This window comes from Zonotrichia albicollis, chromosome 8 (genome assembly GCF_047830755.1).
Source record: "Zonotrichia albicollis isolate bZonAlb1 chromosome 8, bZonAlb1.hap1, whole genome shotgun sequence".
NCBI classification, from domain to species: domain Eukaryota; kingdom Metazoa; phylum Chordata; class Aves; order Passeriformes; family Passerellidae; genus Zonotrichia; species Zonotrichia albicollis.
In genome coordinates, this window is record NC_133826.1 from 13,658,248 (window position 1) to 13,672,779 (window position 14,532).

Below are 14,532 nucleotides of genomic sequence, written 5' to 3' on the forward strand. Positions count from 1 at the left end.
TAAAGCCACTTCGAAGTATCTTCCACCTGCCAGGAAGGTCGTGGTGGCTCACAATGCAGACAGAAAGAGGATATTAAAATGGATTAGGCTAATTAATCTTGCTCTGACAGTAGCCTTGACCAAGTTTTCCCATTCGTTTGTTTGCACAATATAGTACTCCAGACTGACATCTTTCTGTTTGTATAATGTGTTCTGTTTCCATTTCCAATGCTTTTAAATTGATCAAACAAATTATATATATGCTTAATGACACATTAGGAATAGGTAAATGGGACAGAGTAAACAGGGTGTTACAGCAGTGCCTGCTGTACTCAATGCACAGCACACTCGGTGCACAGCAGCATTATGCATTAATGTAAAAGCCTGCCTTCAATTGATTACCTGATTACTCTGATTGGATTATTTTGTAAAATAATGTAATCATGTCACTGAATTATTCTTCTTCCTTATTTATTACTACCTTATATGCAGCTCAGTGAACCTTAAAGCATGATGATAGAGTCATTACAAGTAAAACTTCTTAAAATAGCAGCTTTTATTCAGCTTTACAGTTTTGCCGTCACTGATAACAGGAACGGTCAGTGGCCATCCTTGTTTGCTCTATTGATTTCCTTTTCCAACTGACCTTTGTGCAGGAATGGGAGTTGGTAATCCTTCTAAGTATCTATGAACAGGTACAGGAACAGGAGGGGGAGTGAGAGTGGCCAAAACTAATTTATATCCACTGAGTCAGCTTCATTTCATGCCTCCTGTAATAAAGAAGGTCTATTTGTCACAGACAAGTAGTTTATAGTGCCATGGCTGCACTAGTGGGGCTCAGTTTCCAGAGGACAATTAATGACATTTTAGCCTAAACTGCGGAGTGCTAATTTTGGCGTTAGTATTTTTAAATAGAAGTTATACATTTTGACATTAAGATGAAAGCTTCAGGCAAGACTTCTGGCATTTAATTTTACATTTTTCAGCACATTAATAACACCGTACTTATATCTGATACAAAACAAGTCAAATTTGCATGTTTACTGCTTAGAGACCACACAATGCTAGTGGCTAGCTGCGCTTCTATTCATGCTAATCCAACAAGCAGATGGAAAATATTTTAATGTTGAAAATAGTGTTCTTGTGCCATTAAATCACAGTAAATCATTCTGACAGTTAAGTATTATAATTGTCGCCGTATAACATTGGGAATTTTCCCCAGCTGCCTGGGGCTTCAGACCTAATGATAGTTTTCTAATGAATGCAGGCAGTTGTGGATACAGTGGACAACTTGCTCAGGCCTGAAGCTCTGGAGTCCTGGAAGGACATGAATTCTTCAGAACAAGCCCACGCAGCCACAATGTTACTTGATACCTTAGAAGAAGGGGCTTTTGTCTTGGCTGATAACCTTGTAGAACCAAGTAGAGTCTCAATGCCCACAGAAAATATTGGTAAGTAAACTTCTTTTTGAGCATTAAGTTAAAGTGCTATGTGTTGCTTTACAAAAAAGGAAGAAAAAGTGCTCCAGATAGCGACATACTTTCTGAAGGCTGAGCTGTGCAATGTTTGATGGAAAGGTGAGTGCTCCAAAGCAGGGAAAACACACTTTTCTTGTTTGGTCCTTTGAAATTAGCCTTCTTCTTTATTGTCATTAGAACATTATAAAATGGAAAGTAGTTGATGTTACAAAGTTGATTTATCTCTGAAAAATCATTAGCAGAATGTGTGGATGTGAAGAGTGCTTAAAAGGCAGAGTATGGATTTTTTGAGGTAACTGCTTTCTGTAGAGCTGCAGAAAATACTTTTCTGTTAAATATAAACTGTTCCTAATGAATTTAAATTACTTTTTTTGCAATGTGCTGTGCCAGTTAAATATTTTAGGCACTCAGCATAGGCCAAATGTTTATATTAAACATGACTGCCTTCAGGTAAAAATGTGTTCAGTGAACTACATCTCCCATAATGCAGAATAGCTATGCTCCAGAGACTGCAAAATAGCTGGAGATAGTTGGAGCGTAATTTAGAATTTTAGTGGTGACAGAGAAATGAAGGGGTTTGGTATTAGAGATGTGCAAATATTGTTGTGCAGGATGTGTTAAAGCAAAAATCATTGCTATGCATAAAATTAAAATTCCTTATTACAGAGATTAATGTAGTCTCAGGGAGGTACAAGGAAACTGAAAGTCTGCTAATATGCAGAGTACCAAGATAGAGACTTGGAATAGACTGCAGAAATGAGACTTTTCATGTTTCAGTGTCTGCATATTTGTAGCTGTAGAAGATGATTCTGCCTAGTTTTTAATTGAGTGGGGAGATACTGGGAAAGGATGGGGAAAAGTCTCACAGTCTGTTATCAAAGGAACTGCACCAGTTGTTTTGAAGGAATGTGGGTAGAATCACAGATCTGCCTTTGGACGTACACAAGCAGTTTCATGGAGATGAGTAGACACTGAATATTACTTCTTGTGATCAGCTGTCTTCATGTCATAATAACACTTCCCTGATGCCATGCAAGACTGAATTCCTAGTACACATATGTGTGTATGACTTGGAGAGAGAGAAGTGATTTCCTAATTTCATACTTTTTGTCAGCCTGTAGTTCAGAGCTGTAGCTGGACTGGTTTGTTATAACACAGATTTTGTCAAGCAATTGTCCACTTTCACCTATATGATTTTATCTATCCAAGGAAATCCAGCATTCAATGGAAATCTTGCGAAAATTTCCCAATATGCAATGTGTTATAAAAGTAATACTGAAGTATGGCTGAGTAGCATCTCATTTTTCAATTTAAATGCTTTTTAGCAGAGCTAATAAAATGGTTTCCTATAAATATACAGAAGTAGATGTAGGAAAAAAAATTGGAAATAATTTTTAGCTACGTATACTGATTTAGCTAAATATGTAGCATGAATACTTAGGTATTCTTTTTATTCCTAAGAATACTTAGGTATTCTTTGCTGACTGTTTAAAAAACTCTGTATATCTAAATGAATATTTAATGATCTAAATCTGTCAGCAGAGGATACTGCATAGACATTGAGATCTTCAAAACTAACATTTTTTGCAACATGTGTGTAGTATCTTTAACTGGATGCTTTGTGGGCACAAATTTGAACAAGGTTTGATGTCATGTTATCACTAGTAAAGTGCTGTCATTTTAGCAGTGTGCATTAGATTTAGTTAAAGGAGCTAAGTCTGTGTGATTGAAGCATGCAGTACAAATCTGCCTTACAGACAGCCATGTGAGAAAACTAAATAAAGACTGGGGGAAAAAAATGTCGTCTGGCATAATGTAATCTGGCCAAGAGACTTTCTCTGCATTCTCCTTTTTTAACAATTTTTTTTTCTGGTCTGCTTAGTTTTGGATGTTGCAGTGCTTTCTACTGAGGGCCAAGTGCAGGACTTGCGATTTCCTCAGGCTGGTAAAGGAGGCAACTGGATTCAGCTCTCTGCACGAACCATGAAACAGAACAGCAGGAACGGTGAGCCTTGGGCACGGAACAGTGGAACTCCATTAACTTCTATAAACCTACCTTACCTAGTTAAAACATCAAAACAAAACACCACAAAGCTGCTCTGCGGCTTTTTTTGATGATCATGGGTACCTGGTCATTTTTCTTTAAGTCCATGGCCTGAAAATACCTCTCAGTTTACTGATGTTTAATTTTCATTAGAGTACAGGTCTTTCTGTAGACCTCTGTGGAGTGATGATGGCCTTTTTTTTTTTTCTTTTGTAGGACTAGCCAAACTGGTTTTCATTATTTACAAAAGTTTGGGTCGTTTCCTCAGTACTGAAAATGCAACCATAAAGTTGGGCAGTGACTTGGCGGGGCAGAACAGCACCATCGCCGTCAACTCGCACGTCATCGCCGCCTCCATCAACAAGGAGTCGAGCCGGGTGTACCTGACTGATCCCGTGCACTTCACACTGGAGCACATCGATGTGAGTTATGCTAATGACTCAGTGGGAAGGTCACAAAATCAGCAAGAGAGAAAAGCAATGCAGAAAAACAACCTCTTTTTTACCATTTGAATTTTAAATGTTGGACTAGGTCAGAGACGCGAGTTAAGTCTATGAACATAAAATTAAATGAGCCTGGTTCAGTGATTATTAGAACTTAAGTGTATTCTTAATGAAAGCTAATTCAGTAATCAACAGGAAAATGTAAATGACTCATTTGTTTCTAACTGAAAATTAACTCTTACCTTAGTAGAAGGGAAGAAAATAAGTGTTGAGATTCTTGATGGTTTGATGTAGTAAGTTTTTTTGACTCGTTACCTTTCTACATTAATTTTGGACCGAGTTATGGAAGCTTATACAAATTGTTCAAATTACATTTATTCAGCAATGAATATCTTGGTATCTTGATCTATTATACTTTGAATTTATGTATATTTTCTTCATGGTATTTCATTTAATGTGTTTCTTTGCGCTTAAGTTGGTCCTTTCTCTTTTCATGTCTCACATGGGGAAAATAAACAATCACTACTGTGATAGAGAAAATATGGCTAGATTTTTCCTCTTGTTTGTCTGTTTTTTTAAATCTGGTTGGATTTTTTTTTTCATCAAAATAGATAGGCATTGAGGAGTGAACTTTTTTGTGATACTTTTTCACATGACTTTGGCCTGACCAAAGGTGAGAACCAAAGGAAAAAGATCCTATTTTCAAATTGTCAATGACAGAAAAAAATATCTTCAGAATAAATTCACAGTCCTAACTTTCCAGAAAGCAAAAACAACTATAATGTACCATCCATGCATAAAAATTGTAAGTGTTTAAAATGGTGTCTACAGTAATTGAGCCTATACTTCAGAGTGCTTTGGACTATAAAGTCCCTTTTAAACTAGATGCCTTCCTTATGCAACATAGTCCACAGTTTTGCTGATGAAAAACTTTATTGTCCAAAACATGCAAAGTTTAATCTAAATTACCTTTTATACATATTAAACAATTTTTATTGCCATCTTAGTGTGTAAAATCCTCATTTTATGTTATCCTTTTGTCTGCCAGCCTGACAATTATTTCAATGCAAATTGTTCCTTCTGGAACTACTCAGAGAGGACTATGATGGGATACTGGTCAACTCAAGGCTGCAAACTGGTTGACACAAATAAAACTCATACAACGTGTGCTTGCAGTCACCTCACCAACTTTGCAATTCTTATGGCTCGTCGGGAAATTGTGGTAAGTAATGATATTTCCAGCCAGCAACGGGGAGCAAACTTAAAAGACTTAGCTTTAAATTTTTAGCAAGATCCAAAATTGTTGAAGTTTCTGTAGTATTTATAGCTCCTACCCACTCTTTCCAAAGCGATTTGCTTTCTGTAGCACTTTTCTTACTCATCCATAAAGTTGCAAGCAAAATAACAGTGAAGAGAAAACAAGGAAGAGCAAGAGTTTTCTACAAGCCGTATTTTAAAGTTACTGACCAACCCTACAACCATTTTATAGACTCCCCCTCAGTACAGATGGAGTGTCTGTTCAGACAGCTGTGCAAGCTGTTCCCTGGAAGCCCAAATGCCAGTTCTCCTTGGCGAGGAAGGTCAAGGAACTTCCATACTGGTTGTTTAAACACCTCTTTATAGTCAGAAATTTTGTTGTCTATTTAAAGCACTTCTTGCATGTCAGGGGCCCAAGAGCATGCAATATTTGCAGGGATATGGGACTTCTCATTAAACCATTGTATTTGAAAAGTTCACTGCGAAGAACTGAAGCAAAGATTCTCCTTTAGATAAACATGAGATTGAAGCCAGAATTACATGGGCAGCATTTTCTGCATTTTGTCCTGCTCATTGTGTAGATCATTCTTTCTTCTCTGCTGTGGAGTTGCAGGTCTGTAGAATGTCCCTGGGAAAGCTCTCCTCTCTCCTTTCATCAGAGCCTAGTGGTACCTTAAAAATGTTATGTTTCTCTGCTCATATTTCCAACCAGTCTGCAGTGAGCCATAGAAAAAGTGGAAATGCTATCTGAGCTGGATAAAATAGTTTTTCTCTCAGACCTGCTCCTCTTCTACTTACCTTGATCTTGCTCTTCTGGGAAGCTGACCTGAGAAATTACTGAGTACATTTTGCCCATCTCATGTAATGAACAAGTAACTTTTCTGGATACCTGTGAAAATAAGTTTTTGTTTATACTCATAAAGAGTCATATTAATTTTCTCCATTCTTGGTTATTTCTAGTACAAAGATGGAGTGCACGAATTGCTCCTCACTGTCATCACCTGGGTGGGAATTGTCATCTCTCTTGTTTGCCTGGCCATCTGCATCTTCACATTCTGTTTTTTCCGTGGCCTGCAAAGTGATCGTAACACTATTCACAAGAACCTTTGTATCAACCTATTCATTGCTGAGTTCATTTTCCTAATAGGCATCGATAAGACAGAGTACAAGGTAAGTTTTCTCTCTGTGTACTGATCTTGTTCTCTGAAATGACTGTTTGAAATGGATTTGAATTAAAACATGACAACGCTGACAAGTTTTTAGCACTCCAACCCAGCAAGGTTCACATAAAAGCACAGCATGAAAATAAGATAGATATATTCACACATAGTATTTACATCCATCCCAAAATATGCTTTTTATTTTCAGTTGAGAAACACTGACTATTAACAAAGCAGGTGGTTAGACTTTTGAAAGAGGAGATGAAATTGAATGTTGACTATTAGGAACATAAATACCTTTTCTATATATATTCAAATGTCTTAACAGGTATTGACTACATCTTTATATATATTAGTACAAAGTCTTTTCTATATGTATATACATTTTTACATTTCACATTCAAGCAGGTATTTTGGTAGTATTGGTAAAATTAATTCTGACATCATTCATTTAGTTGAAACTAATAATCTAGCATAGTTTCTTCCAGAATTTAGCCAATGGGGAAAGAATTAAGACCGATTTCTGTTACAACAGTAGAAATTTCCATATTACAGCAGACAAAAATCGTGGGACAGACACTTTATAATTTTAAATACGTAATATTACATTATGCATAGAGAACCAGCTGTTCATGTCTAGGATTATCTAAACTGTAAGTCCTGAAACCATATCAGTTTCAAAATTAAAAAGTTGCTTATGAAATTAGGAAATCCACTCTGAAATTGATGACTGGGAGACGAGGGTGCAATTTCTTTGTCTGCATTCATGCTGTTCAGCTAATTCACTTTCTGTAACTACTGAACACATATCAGTGTTTTCAAATGTTCAGAGTATGTTTTGAGGTTCAGAGTATGTTTTGAGGGAAGACGCTCCTGAATTTGTGAAATGTTTCTAATAAAACTGTCTGCAGTTCTATTGCACACTTTTCAGTTGCAGAGGTAATGGTGTGAAGGTTTTGTGGTTTACATTTCCATCTTTCTCTTTCTTTGCAGATTGCATGTCCGGTTTTTGCAGGTCTCTTACACTTTTTCTTCCTGGCAGCCTTTGCCTGGATGTGTCTAGAAGGAGTGCAGCTTTATCTAATGTTAGTAGAAGTATTTGAAAGTGAATATTCTAGAAAGAAGTACTATTATGTTGCTGGCTACCTCTTCCCTGCTACAGTAGTTGGTGTCTCAGCAGCTATTGACTATAAGAGCTACGGAACAGAGAAAGCGTAAGTAATTGCAAGTGACCTGAGTGTTTTTCAAGTGAATAATTTTTTAAAGCCTATTAGCTGTCAGAGGGTCCCTGACAGACTAAAATACCATCTGAAAGCTTTATTGGTAAGAGAATGGTGATGCTGTGCACAAATTACAATCAAGTCTTTTGTAATTCTCTAGGTTCAGGGGATTTGTACTCTAGGGAGACCAATTCTAAATTATGGTCTTTCTTTTAACACAAAAGATTGACCTGAAACAAATTGAAAAAGTAAATAACTTTTGTACTCAGACGTATATTAAGCAAAATTTCTCAACTTAAAGTATCTGACAAGCCTAACCACTCAGTTTTAAGCTAATGCTTCATTAGATCTCTTTGTTCAGCTGTCCCTCTAGCTAGCTCTCATCCTGAAGTATGACAGTACAATATTCCAACCTATGTGTTTTATTTTGATAATATTTTATCGGACAAGTAGAGTGGGATTAAAATTAGCCACTGCCTTTTATTTACAAAAATACAGATGTATATAGGAAGTGACAGAAGGTAGACAGGAAACATTTCTGAGGATTTGAGTTGCTGGAGGCATGAATTTGCCTTTCAGTAGTGTTTGTTTTGTCCTTTGATGAAATTAGTTACAGAAGGGGAAGATATTGTTGACTACAAGAAAGCTGCTTGATGTTGCTACTGATGAAAGACAAATAAGAGAATTCAGCAGGGAACTGGGCTGCTGGAAAAATGAATTGCTAAGTGAAGTTGGCCCTAATAGGTTTATACGTCATTTAGTCTGATATCTTATGTATTCTTTCTCTACAGTTCAACTCCCAGATGGGGCATTTTATTTATACCATATTATTATTCAGCAAAACATGGCATCTGAACATTTTCTGTCTCATATTCCTCAGGCATGAGCACTTAACATAGAATATAAAGTTAAAAGCAGACTTTGAAGATCACATGGGAAGCTGCAAAAATTATTTACTGATGTGAGATTCATTAGTCCATGATAGCACCTGTCACCAAACCTTTTGACTGAAAGGAGAGCTTGCTTTGGTTTTGTTTCTCCTTATGTTAGTTGTTCCTAATGATGTAGTTTCAGGTTCAGTTGTGTTATACAGAGTTCATTGGAAGAGGTGAGGTTCAGGTTAGGTGTTGTCCATGGAATAAGTGGTACTGTGCAATCTTCATCATTGTTTGCTGGCAAAGTGTTACCATAAGAAGTATTTTTGCACTTTCCATTTATTGGACTGAGGTGCTAATGCAGCTTTTCACTTTTCATTCTCTTTTTTCCATAATAGTTGCTGGCTACACGTAGATAACTACTTTATCTGGAGTTTCATTGGACCTGTTACTTTTATTATTCTGGTAAGAAGTTTGGGTTTTTTTCCTTTCTTTTTAGGTTGTCTCACAGCAGATTAAAAAAAAATTGAAATGAACTTAAATTTTCATTCAAAGCCATCCTTATTCACCAGACATCCCATAAAAATGCTTAGAAACAATTTATAATGTGACTAATGGTTATATAAATATGTAGAAATCTTTAAAGAGTGCTGACCAAATGATTAATTGTCAAAGCTGTGGTGGCACTTCACCATGGCCATTTTGTCCTAATGGCTTGAATTCTGAAGGTCATATTGACATGTGTAGTCATATGAAAGATCAATGAAGTACTAAACACAGGGGTTTTTTAAAAGGAACCATTATTATTGCTTTCAATTGAGTCACTACTGTACACATTCTAGAATGTAACTGCTAATTATCCAACATAATTATCTCAAAAGGGTATTCTAATGCATTGGATAATTAAATAAATTTTTTGTTCCATTACACTTACGCAGTATTTGTCTGTGTATTTGCATATGCACATTTTTCCATGCCTACTTCTGTGTGTATTTGTGTTCCATGTAGTGCCTGTCAGCAGAGGAGTTGCTCTGTTTTAGTGCACATAATGGGCTGTTATGTAAGCAGTAGAAAGCCTGTGCACACTCAGTGCTGAAGCCTCTGTGTGCCTGCACCCATCTGTGCACCCACTGGGTGCCCCAGTGTCCCCCTAGCACAGAATGCTGCCCTCTGACATCAATTATCAATTCTCTGAGTACTTCCAGGTAAAAAGCCTGTAATCAACGCAGGGAGAGAACTTCTCCCATTTATTTCAGACTGACAAAGCCAACTGTACACAGTGGAGGAATTTGTGAGCACAGTGAATGCATGATGTGCATTTTGGCTCACCTTGGTTTCCTCTGCTAGCTCTGTATCTTTAAAGCCTGGCTTTACTTGGGAAGTGCTGTAGAAGGCTGGCTGGGGGCATAGCCTATGTACATAGAAGCCTTTCCTCATAATTGCTGATAGTTTGGAGGGATGAATTAATTTGTGTTCATGCTTTTGAAATCTTAAATAGTTGCATGTCTTCCTACTCTTTCACGGCAGTAGAGTTGTGAAATGCTAGCAGAATTTGAGTTCACTTGAATTTCCAAATTTAGGAATTATATTTTTCCATATTCAGGAATTTTATTTTTTCAGTATGAAGCATATGCATCAGGCATAATTTTGAAATTTCTTTGGCTTTTATAGATCTGTGTGCCAGACATAATATTTCAGCACTTTTTGTACTTACAGTATAAACTGATACTTTGATTATGGAAATTTCTATTAAAAAATGTGTCTGGCCAATGTTTTGGTTTGCATTTACTCTGTTTATATCAAAAATTATTTGAATCCTTGAGTGATCACTTCAGAAAAGATACTTGTGCAATGTAGAGGTTGCTAAACTTCATTGGCATATTTTCAAAGACATGGGCGTAGATGCTAAAATTTATGTGTGTATGACTTGAATTAGAAAAATTACAGTGTTTGTAAGATTTAAGTGTAGACCATAATAAATGTACAGAGGTTATTCTAAATACATTCTAATTAAATAATATCTCAGAATGACAGGGATTTTTTAAAATTAAACCTGCAATTGCAATTGAAAGTGTTAGAAATATAGACTTAGTATGTTCAATATGATAGACAATATTTTTCAATATTTTTCATGACGTTGTTTCTTGCAATAGTAATTATTCTGGAAATTGTTGTGATTTTCACACTACAATAGTTAAGTCACATCAAGTATGGTTGTGTGGTGATAATTTTGCTGTTTGTGGCTCTTTCCTTGTTTTATTGTTACTGGGGAGTATTTTGCTAAGTCACCTATATTTCTCTCCCTTCCTTTAAAATAACATTTCACACAGGAAGCCTTGGGCTTTGCTGATGGCTTTTTCACTTCCTCATAACCAGGTCAGAGTGAGAATAGAGGTGAAGGACATTTAATCATATTGACCATGTACAGACATAGTTCACTATTATTTACTGGCCATGACATTATTATCCTCCAGCAAATCATTTAGACTGAGACGCAAAAGGCTTTTGGGAGCAGTATTCCCAACTTGAAAAATATGAAACAGCAGGTAGCAATCACAGCACAGTTCCTAGGAGTAATTCTTCTCTAGCAATTGCTTTGCCCTCTAATCGTCCCAGCTGAGAAAGCAAGAGAAACCAGAGCAAGAAGTGTGAGAAGTGTAGTGGCTGAAAAATAATATGTCATGTGCACTGTAAGCAAAGAGCTATATCTGTAGTGTAGCTTACTTAGTGTCAGTAGCATGTGAGAATGTTGCCTTGGTAAGCTTTTTAATATGTTGCTCAAATCACTTCTGTGTTTCTCAGCTTAATAGTTCTGCACATAAACTCTTTTTTGGCAGTATTGTCCTCTCTTCTGATTTACAGCTTTTCCTCTGAATTTATAAGCATTTGTATTTGTGTCTGTGCACATTTTTGCACAAGATGAGAATGGGAAGTATGAGGGGGAAGCATGAAGCTCCTCAGTACATCTTCTGAGGAACTTTTAGCTTCACTATTTCTATAGCCTGTCATGCCTTTGGGCACCAGGGTTATTATATCTATGAGAAAAGAGCATGTAAGTAATGAGCGGTGGGAAACCATCAGTATGCCTGAAATGGTTTAATGAAAGCTTGGATCATGATACGTCAGGAGCTGTTCTTATCATTTGGACAGCTCCATCTGCATCTTTAATAATTAATTCAGTTCAGTAAGAGTTCAGTGTGCACACTCATTTAGAAGCCTTCAGAGAGCACCTCTCTCACTGCCAGTCCCAGGGAGAAATAGGCTTCTGCATGGCTAAGAGCAAAGATCTGGAGATACAAGAGCTGCTTTAGAGCTGCATTTGCCAGGTAACAAAAGCTCCGGGGAGTTCAAAAAGGGTCAGAACATGTGCAGTTCAGCTAGGTTACTTCGGAGTGGTGTTTCTGTTCCTCTGTCTTATCGTATCCATGTCAGCACTGCAGGCTGTGTGGAATGAATTTTAAGCCGCTAAGCTCAGGGCGGACGTGATTCCATTGAGCAGGTTCATGGCTATAAAACAAACAGTGCACTTCTGGAATCTGTGGTCAGAAAAGTCTGAGCACTTTGTCTGCTGTGTAGATTCATTCATGTCCAAGGAACAAGTGGCATTGGTTTAATTTAGCCAGAACTGTTGCAGTTTGCTTCTCCCAGTTTGCAGGCAGAGCCCATGTTTTAGTCTACCAAGGGTTGTCTAAGCAAAAAATACTAAGCTGCCCCATTTCATTAACACAGAATGTGTTAAATGTCCTCACCCAGGCTGAAGTATTGCTTACCCAAGTCAGTGGATGGACAGATGTACACATAACTTAGCTCCACAAGTAAAAATGGACTGTATTTGTAAACTTATTTTTTATAAATAATACGTATTTGTCTTTCTATAGTAGACACTTGATAAATGGTATTTATCTGCTAGTCACAGGGGAAATTTATCATAGTTTTTGCAAAATCTAACTTTATTTTGCTACTAATTCATTGTACCTGCAGCTAATTCCAGTTGATTAGTCTTCTGTGCAGGTTAGCACACCAACTTTCTGAAAAAGTTAATTTGAGTTAGACGCACTCCCTGTCTCAAAATTACATAGGTTTCAGGGTCTAGAAAGACACATTTTCTGCTTATACCTTCTTTCACGTCCAGTTCCTTCTGATTTCCAAAGTAGAAATGGCCATATGTGTGTTGCCTGTGGAATAAGCATGGTCTTCCAGTGTGCTACATTTGATTATTACCATAAAAACTCTTCATCTTTTATATTTTAAAGTTGTAAGTTGTAATTTTTTAATATATATCAATTGTCTTTCACTTTGTTTTATCCAATTACACTTGTATTGAGAGATGACAAGAAACTAATAGAAGTTCTATAGAAGATACTATAATTTTTTAATCTTTTACTTTACACAAAATTCTGAAATCAGGCTATAGATCAAGATAGTTCTCTATCCAGAATTCCATCTCTTCCAGTAGACAGTAAGTTTTAGAAACTAGTTCAGAATCAAGTATAAACATAAATTAAATACTATCAATTCAAATTTTTGCTTACTATTTCCAGATAATATTTTAAAAGACCTCGTATTATAGCTCCACCTTCTGTAGCTGTGTGTTTTGTCACTTTTTGGTATAACAGCAGAATCTTCAAATCCAAATCTAATGCCTGACCAGACTTTTAATTTCTTATTTTTAGCTTTCAAAAGAATGTTGGTCTGATTTGCAGACACGCAGCAGGAAAAAGATTTTACAGACATAATCAAGGGTATAATTTTAGGACTGCTTGAGATGTATACATTGTGCATCTGTGTGTGTGTTTGAACAATATATTTATATTTTTATTAGCATTAAAGAGGGGTACTGTTCAGCTGCAGATTTTGGCTCATCTGGGATGGATGCAGCCCTGTTGTCAGGATGAGGTCCAGTCAGTCACTGACCATTTATGTTACACGACGTGATGAGAATGCCACCATTGTCAGAGGCCCATTTTTTCTCATAGAAGATTGCTCTCAAAAGTCTCTCTTGCCACTCATGTGGGCCTTTGTATGATCTCAGAGTTCTGCATGCTTGTGGTGAACATTTTCTTAAAGAAAGGTGTCCTGCTCAGACCATCTGTCAAGCTTGGAAAACATCTACAAATTCATTTGCTTGGATAGTAACATTCAGTCCTCACAGAAGCAATTCAGGTTGTAAGGATCTCCGGGAGATCTGTAGTCAAGCCTTCTTCTCAAAGTAGCCTCAGCTCTGGGCCAGACCACATTGCTCAGAGCTGGAAAAGCTTTGCTTGTACAAATGTGTACAAAAGTCCTAACTGTGTTTTCGTCTCCCCCTCTACATATTTCTCACCAAGGAAATTAATTCAGCTATTCCTTATAAAAGCAATTATTTTCCAGCAAGTTCCCTTTCCTCACTGCTTAGTGTCTTTCATGAGAAAAAATAAAAAAAAAAAGGCAAGATGCCCAAAAGTCTTTAACTTGTGAATTCCTCCAAAACAATCAATATCTAGATTAAAAACAATCAGAGAGCCAAAAGCAAATCTATAGAAAGGTTTGGTTACAGTATCTGTAAGCAGGCAAAATAGGGTTTTTTTATAATGATATAATGTGTAACAGAGATGCCAGCATGTTTGAACAAGTGGCAAACCATGGTCTTTTGACTGCTGAAACTGAAAACTATGCAGCATTTCACAGTGATGGAGAAACAAGTATCATATGCTCAGTTGTCATAGTTACTTTGTATTCAAAGTACAGTATTTTCCCTTTTTTCTTGGAAGGACTTTTTCAGCTGCTGTGATATGGCATTATTATTTCTGTGGGCTGGTTTTGTGGGTCTGTACATAAATTACAATTAAAATGTCACTTAAGAAACTCCTTTGTGCAGTTGCTCCCTGGTGCAGCAATGTCATACACCCAGACAGAGCTGAGTACCTACATAAAACCTGTTTAATACAATGGAGCTTGGCTCAGGCTCTGGGGTAAGGCCATGTCTGCCCACGTCACCAAAGAAACCACACAAGAAAACTTGGGAATACAAGTTTTTATTTGTCGTGTGGCAAACCAGCACTTCAGTTGTACAAAGAATCAGAGCATAAAACCTTCT

The 14,532-nt window shown here is 36.9% G+C and overlaps 1 protein-coding gene across 27 annotated transcripts in view; it reads left to right on the plus strand.

The window, feature by feature from the left end:
• Positions 1-14,532, plus strand: part of ADGRL2 (adhesion G protein-coupled receptor L2) — a 157,330-nt gene that overhangs the window by 125,826 nt on the left and 16,972 nt on the right. For all 27 annotated transcript variants that reach the window (XM_074546008.1, XM_074546005.1, XM_074546004.1 and 24 more), the window contains 7 exons: positions 1,247-1,430; positions 3,340-3,462; positions 3,718-3,923; positions 4,993-5,166; positions 6,162-6,371; positions 7,355-7,575; positions 8,855-8,921. In XM_074546008.1, the coding sequence (XP_074402109.1) occupies positions 1,247-1,430; positions 3,340-3,462; positions 3,718-3,923; positions 4,993-5,166; positions 6,162-6,371; positions 7,355-7,575; positions 8,855-8,921 (1,185 nt within the window). The remainder of the gene's footprint in view (positions 1-1,246; positions 1,431-3,339; positions 3,463-3,717; positions 3,924-4,992; positions 5,167-6,161; positions 6,372-7,354; positions 7,576-8,854; positions 8,922-14,532) is intronic.